General features: G+C 34.4%; 1 protein-coding gene across 1 annotated transcript; it reads right to left on the bottom strand.

Moving 5' to 3' along the window:
- Positions 1 to 2027: 2027 nt before the first annotated feature.
- Positions 2028 to 5412, bottom strand: LOC118033508 (protein SIEVE ELEMENT OCCLUSION B-like). Its single transcript, XM_035038516.2, has 8 exons — positions 5145 to 5412; positions 4925 to 5031; positions 4402 to 4844; positions 4247 to 4252; positions 4081 to 4190; positions 3803 to 3945; positions 3077 to 3568; positions 2028 to 2862 (listed from the first exon to the last, which is right to left on the bottom strand). Exons 1-8 carry the CDS (start codon positions 5335 to 5337, stop codon positions 2245 to 2247), a joined length of 2112 nt encoding a protein of 703 aa, XP_034894407.1. The 5' UTR covers positions 5338 to 5412; the 3' UTR covers positions 2028 to 2244.
- Positions 5413 to 7712: the final 2300 nt, after the last annotated feature.

Genomic DNA, 7712 nt, shown 5'->3' with positions numbered 1-7712 from the left:
CAATCCCTCTCGTGGAAGGAGCTCTGCCTTGGATACCAAAAGTAAAACTACCTTGCCCTTCATTTCAGATACACCTAGCTGTAAATGAACTCAAAGAAAATCGTATCAGATGCAATGTTGTGGATAGAACGAAAATCATAGGTTTTTTTTTTTTGAAATCCAAGGAAGAAAAAAAACATTATTATAGTGAATAATATTTGCAAGGAGACATACAGTAAAACCTCATTTTCTTGTTGTTTTTTATTTATGAAATTGAGAAAAAAAAATTAATTAGATAAAAAAAAATTCTAATCAATTCGTCAAATTTACAATTTAAATCATGAAACTAAGATAATTTTATAAAAAATAAAATAAAAAAATTATAAAATTCAATCCCAAATAAATTTAATATTAAAAAATAAAATTAATTTTTTTAAAAAATATAAATTATAAAAACAAAAATAAAATCCCCCTTTATCTTTAGTTTTTCGGTGAATTCAGAATACCGGAAGGTCTTAACTCTTAACCTCCTCTGCTCTCGTCGCTTTTCTGTGTAGATCAACTTGTTTTTAGTCTCAATTTGTTTGTGTTTCTTGTTTTTGTTTTTGCTGTTAATCGCTTTCGATAGGCGTTGCGTTCTTCAATGGCTTTTACAGATCCGTAAGGACGTGTCAACGGAAGCGTATATTTATTGCAATCCCAAACCCTTTCATATATATTAATTGATATTATTATGATCAAGCTGGGTTATTAAATAAATATATGAATTTTTTTTAAGATAAATTATTAATTTATGTATATTAACTTTTAAAATATTTAGAAATTTTTTTAATTTAAATATACTATTTAAAATATAAAAAATAAATTTAAAAGTATATAAAATAAAAAATAAATTTATTATTGAAGTTATATTATTTGATATTTTGTGAAATATAATTTATTTATAATCGAGTTTGAATCGATGTTGTAATAATTTTTTAACTGGTATAAAATAACAATTTCATGTCAACTGAAAAATAAAATAATTAATTTTTTTTTCTTTTAATTTCTCATTTCTTCACTTGATTTTTTTTAGTTTAGTATTTTATAAGTTGGACTTCATAAGTTTACAAAAATATTCTCTTATTTTTTTATATTTTTTTTTTATGTTTCCCCTTACTTTTCTCTCTTTTTTTTTTTACCTTTTTTTTTTTCCTGTTTTACTACCTAGTTGGCAACATATAAAAAGAAAGAAGAATTATTTTATTTTATTTTTTAATGGTAAATAATCATTTTATTTTTAATGATTCGTTTTACTTTTATTTAACAGTTTTTATTTTTGCGTTAGCATTACAAAACTCTATTTATCCTAAAATTTTAACCATATTTTATTCAATATATTTTAAGATCTTTTTATAAAATTTCAGCTCAATCTGATAGTTTAAATTGAAAATTTATTTATTAATAATAATAATTTCTGAAATTTTAAACTAAGTTTAAAAACAGACTATACCTAAATTTTTAAAAAATTTTTAAATAACTCAATTATAAATTATTTTTTATATAAAACAATAAAAAAAATAAAATCTTCAACTAACCCACCCTAACCTTTGCATTGCCTCCGCCCTTGTTACCACTATTAAACAGCACGGTGCTTTGTTTCCAGCACCGTGTTACCTGTCTCTTGTTTTCTACTGTTTATTTTAATTTTATGGTGATGAAATTGATCGATGCCCGCCAGTAAACAAATCTTCCTTCTGCGAAATAAACAATGTATTCGAATAAGGAGCAGAGACAGAGAGTTCAAAGATCGAAAGATTAATTCAAGTCTTCATGAACTTTCATGGGGAATACGAGATTAAAAATGCCCTTCGCAACAAGAAGTCTGAATCAGTTACTGGATGTTATTAAGGGTTTGACTTTTGAGTATTGATTCAAATCCCTAAAGTTTTAAGGCGTTATGTTCTAAATCAAATCCTTGTCATCGAGGCCTAAGATATGCTCTGATTTCTAGGAGGTTTTCCGATGAGTGAACATCGCCAAGGAAATGGACATGTAGAAACTAGAAATGGTACTGCAAACAACACCTTTCATTAACAATAAGCAACATATTAAAATACAAAAAACATGTAGTAGTAGAAAAGCCTCGACATATTCCACACCAGAGCTGATGTGCATCATCACAGATAGTAGCGGCAGCGACGGTGGCCGTGTCTGCCTTGGTTTTTATTGAAATAGATAGTGATTTAAAACGTAAATAGCATACCGTATTACTGGTAATAAAGCTCAATCGGTACAGCAACGATACATGATGAACTTCTCCATGGGACGGTTGCATTCAGCACAAACAACCTTCTCTGGGATGCTCCCTGTAGCCCCTGGCAGTATCAGACGGTTGCAGTGGAATGGGCTATGGAGTTGATGGAGGTAATCAATCAGTGCAGGCAGAAAACCCTTCTCCTGTACACTGTCCTTCCATATCTCAAATTCAACTAAGGATTTCAGGATGGTTTCTCCCTTTGCCTTGGCCATTTCAGCAGGTCCCCTGCTGATCACAGCCCACCCTTGATCACTTCCATCGAAGCTGAGCATTGTCATTATCTCCTGCATGATGACGTCATTCTCTACAGTCCTCTTGTGTTGCACCTTGGAATGCCACATGCTCTCCAGCCTCAACCAAAAGATCCAGATCCAAGCGAGGTCTGGCAATACATTGCTAAGTTTCTCGGTCGTAATGGTAGAGTTGTTTTTCCTAACTTTCTCCCTGGGGTTGCTCTTCCCTACATAGAGCATTTCTAACGTTATAGCGGCCTTGCTCGCAACTTCTTTTGCAGTAACGGTGAATTTACGGATCCACTCAATGTCCTCCCCACCATACAAGCATATGTACTTCCCTTGGTCTATCTGCAATAACAATTAATTACTTGTGTTAAATCCATGAATAATGCGCGTATGAAATTCCTCTGCACCTTGTCTAGTTTACAAATTAGTTTCAAGTTTGGAAATTTGAATCCCTCAGCTGAGAAATTGCAGGTAGTAGATGATGTCGATAGAATGTTGAGATAAAGACTGCATTTTAGTTTGATTATTGTATGCATGCAAGAGAGGAAAGCTATACCCAAGACACGATCGTTTGATCAATGCTATCTGCCAGTAGCTCCATTTTCCAGGTTTCTTCTTTCCAGAGCGCTTCCTCCCTCATGCTGGTGAAAGGGAAAGCCAGGCTTCCCCAAATCCACATCATGTGGATTGCATTGGGGTTGACTACTCTCCCTTGTGGATCCAAAACCACAAGAAAGGGCCTCTTGTTGAAGTGCCACACCTCTTTGATGTACCTGATGACTGCAACATCTAGCAATGAAGGGTGATAGACAGAGTACCATGGCATCATCTTTTGAAAATCCTCAAACTGCTTCTGCTTTGCTTCATTCCACGGGGATGATCTGTCCACAACTGGGAGCCATACAACCTCATACTGGCTCTCTGGTCTTCCTTGTTGCTCCCGCGCCTCAGTGTACATTTGTTGCAGCATTGAAAGCTCTTCATGGGAGATTTCGAGGTCCGAAATCAGCAGCAACACGCTCCTCCTTCTCAACACATCAAGGCTTGCCTGTAATTAACAGTGGGAATTCTGTTTTATCCTTGTATATTCATATAGGAGGATCATTAACAAATATCCTCGTCAGGAAGTATGATTGATATCTGCATAACTATTATGTGGTGAGATTTCAAGCAAGACCGCATGCGGTTTTTACTCAACAATCTCTCTGGTCTATATCATCCAGTGAATTAACTAAAAATGGACTGAAAGAAATGGACTGAAAGAACAGAACAATAACCGAACCCTTTTCTTGGTGGAACCATCAAAGAGTGGTAGTTGATCGTCCTTGGCATAAATCAAAGCCTTTAGAATCTTCATGTTCTCAATGTGGAAAGCTTCGAACAGGCTCACAAGTGTTTGAAATGCTTCAATATGTCTTTTCTCATCTGGATCACAGAGAGATCACTAGTTATCACCATCCAGCATGTATTTTGCATCAAAACATAATTTTTTTAAATGGTGAAAATTATAATATACTGTTTGATATGAATTGCAACTTGTTTGACAGGGCTCGGACTCACCTATGTGTTGAAAACAAAGGGTGAGCTGCTTCATGAGATGGCTGTGAATGTTATTAACCTTGTGGGCCAAGCTTGATAGCTCCCAAGCCTCTGTTGTGGATGCTATGTACCTGTGGAGCAGATAGTGAGATGCAAAAGAAAAAGTTTAGCACCCTTTTCACTCTACTTTTGGCTGCTTTGCATGCATGTGAAAAACCCTTCTAGTACTTTCATAGCCAGAGCCAGAGTGGACTGAGCTTGTCTACATGTTATTTTTGGTGAAGAATATTTCTGATTAATATAAGCAAATTTATCATGGAGAAGGAAACACATACTCATGACCCAATGCCAATAAGGCCCATAATTTGTGATGCGCAAGCCACAATACTCCTGATGGTCCAGTAAACAGCAGTGGGGATATGAGCGGTGGCAGTTAACATTTCTGGAGTGTCAGGGGTGATGTATTGCGACGGAAGCTCCTTGAACTCAACTATGCATTTGGCCACATCCATCATGGCCTTGATAAGGCTTGTGAGTGCCTCAAACTTGGGCTTCAGATTGTCTGCTCGTTCAATTATGTCCGGCAATTGCTTCAGAAGTGCAACCGCCTTAGCTAGTGGGTTTGTAAGGTAAAGCTGGGCGACAAGCCAAAACTCCCCATAGTTCACGGCAAATCCAGCTAACGCTAGCACCACCTTTTCGTCCCACGAGTAGTTTGATACCAAGTTGAATATTGCCAAAGTTGTTGCATGTGCATCTCCACCTCCAGAACACTTGCAGGACATCTGTTGGAAAAAAAAGCAGCGTATTCGTTAGTGTCTTTAAACATCATGAACTTATAAACGTCTCTTCTGTCCGAACTTACCTCGCAGGAAATCTTGTTGATGTTGTAAGACAGCATCTCGATCGTTTCATGAAAGCCATTTTGAAGAGCCTTCTCCTCCAACTCATCAAGTTGTGCTTGATGAACTCCTAAAATATAGAAGTCACCAGTGATGATCAGAAAACATAATAATAATGCTGAATAAATTAGCATGCAAGAGGCAGTACTACTGGTTATGTATATACCTGCTGCTGAACAATGCTGGTCATGCCTAGGGCAGGAGTGGCACGGAGGAAAATGTTCTCAACAATATGAAGAAGAGGCTTCACTGAAAATTCACGGCCATCGGGAGCATGAGTGGCCTGAATTTGCTTCATCATTGCGGTGTCATCCGATGATGAAAACATACTGCGTTCACGCCTCGTCTTTTGAGGTACCACAGCCATCGAGGTCATAGAAAACTATATAGATTCAAATTCTAAGAGGGAAAGAGAGAGGAGTGAACAGCTTGTGTTGGTATGGATGTGGTTAGCTGATCCGAGACTTGTATTTATAGGTCAAAGCTAGAATTAATACCTTGCTTCAGACAGGGTCTAAGCTCTAAAGTGCCCCAGGGATAAATTTTGGATAAGGTCCTGTCTGTAATATTGTAACTTATTTACTATCTCTTTTGGCTTTGATTTTAACTATGTTGTCGAAGATTCGAATACTATGATTGCTGATTTTACTGTATATATTTTGTGGAACACGTTGATGCTGAGTTTGTCACACAGTCACAGTTTAAATTTTAATTTTGTGTAACACGTTGATGCCGAGCATGTCACAGGTCCATACTTTCCGGTCAGCCCATGATCGGAATGTTGTTTCAGCGGCAACGCCCTTGCTCTGCTTGTTGAGACTCAGAAGCTGAAATCCTTTCGTTTTCTTATAGAAATCATTAACGAGTTGTAACTCATCTGACATCAGTGTAATTTACTCTTTTCAAGAGATCTGGAATTCAAATTTCAACGTTATAGAATGAAATTACGTTCTCAAACAAGAGAAAGGCAGCAGTGCTCTGATCATATTATCAGAAAAGGCAACATTTAATCCACTTGCAATTATCCGGCTGCACCCGTGTGTAAAACAGAATTTCTCTCAAATTCTAAGAGAGAAATGGTTGCACGTTAATTTTAACCAGACAATACGATGAAGGAATGGAGAAAATGTTTATGGACTTTTCTCTAAGAATGTTTCTTTGTCTTTTATGACGTAGAAACATTGCATCATTTTAAAGTTAAAGGTGATTAGATGCTCATTGTTTTCTCTGTTTTCCAGATCACCAGCAATAATGACGCATCTCTTTCCACACTTTGTGGTAGGGTTTTTGTATTTTTTTAAAAAATTAATTTTAACTTTATTATATTTATATTTTTTAAAGTTATTTTAATATAGTGATATCAATTTTTTTAATTTAAAAATATTTTTTTTTAAAAAAAAATTTAAAAAACACCATATGACAATACCAAATAACTCATCATCATTAATTATTAAAAGCAGAACTCAACCGTCTCCAATAAATAAATAAATAAATCCATACAATTTATTGAAACTATAAATTAATTTTTTATAAGATAAAAAATAACTAAACATCCCTTAACCAATATTTACCGTCCTTAATTTCAATGGGATTTTCTTTTCTTCTAAAAAATTCCTTCTTTTCTGATTAAATCTCTTCATCTTACATGCTCCTTTAATTTCTCTTTTCTTTTAATTTCTCAAAAATGAAAAAAAATAAAATAAAAACCAAAAAAATATAAAAATTGAAGAGGGAACATCCGAACCAAACCACCTTTCTGAATTTAAGAGGATTGATAATTATTTTTTGTCAAACTGTAAGTATTAATTTATAGCTTAGTCACCACGAACCATCCACATTCGGAAGCCGAGCCACCTTTCTCCCAATTTCTTTATATTTTAAAAGGGTGTTTCCTATTTGCTCATCCTGCAGGAGTCAAGTTATTAAAACTCTCCTCTATCCTCTGTAGCACTCCGCCGATATGACCAGTGATTACCATTAGGTTAGGAATGCCGCCACCGCTAGCTTCTGTCTTAGAGGCTAATTGGTAACGAGGTTGCGCTGTATTTTAAACAGAATGCAAATGTAACCTGTTTGATAAAGAAAAAAAACAATTTACTGTTTAGGGATCCCACACTATTTTTATGTTTGAAATGCAAGGGAAAAAAAAGGAAGCAAATATTGCTTCCTATGTACTGTTAATTAACATGAATAGTAAAGTTGGCTACACTTATTTATTGAAAACAAACTCGTACTAAAAATATTAAAATTTTTTATTTTCTTTTTAATAAAAACAAAACGCAGCTGCGTATTGTGTCTGTGTTTTTTATTTTCTTTTTAATATTAAAGTTTTTATTTTCTTTTTATTTCCATCGCTAGCTTCTATTTTAGAGGCTATTTGGTAAAGAGGTTACATCTGTGTTTTTAACAAAACGCAGATGCAATCTATTTGGCAAAGAAATTTTTTTTTTACTGTTTATAGATTCACAATATTTTTGTGTTTGAAAACACAGGTAAAAAAATAATAAGCAATATTGCTTTCTACCTATTGTTTATACTAATTAATTAACATGAATAGTAAAGTTGGCTACAATATTCACTAAAAAAAATCTTTATATTTAATGGTCGTCTGCGTTGCGTTTACATCATGTTCAAATATAACTACATGGGTTGTTTCAATATATAACTAAGCTTACCCATGTTCAAATCTTTTTTATTGTTATATATTTACTTAAAAGGATACTTTTATTAATTCATATTAAAATTACTCAA

The sequence above is a fragment of the Populus alba genome, chromosome 10, assembly GCF_005239225.2.
Source record: "Populus alba chromosome 10, ASM523922v2, whole genome shotgun sequence".
NCBI lineage: Eukaryota > Viridiplantae > Streptophyta > Magnoliopsida > Malpighiales > Salicaceae > Populus > Populus alba.
This window is presented reverse-complemented; position numbering and strand designations above follow the sequence as displayed.

What these genes read in the sequence shown, in the direction of transcription:
- LOC118033508 (XM_035038516.2), bottom strand. Translation starts at nt 5,337, where the DNA reads ATGACCTCGATGGCTGTGGTACCTCAAAAGACGAGGCGTGAACGCAGT. An exon ending in TCCTGCCCTAGGCATGACCA is followed by an intron (nt 5,032 to 5,144) that starts GCATTGTTCAGC and finishes TCTATATTTTAG; the next exon opens with GAGTTCATCAAGCACAACTT. An exon ending in ATGGTTCCACCAAGAAAAGG is followed by an intron (nt 3,569 to 3,802) that starts GTTCGGTTATTG and finishes TGTTAATTACAG; the next exon opens with GCAAGCCTTGATGTGTTGAG.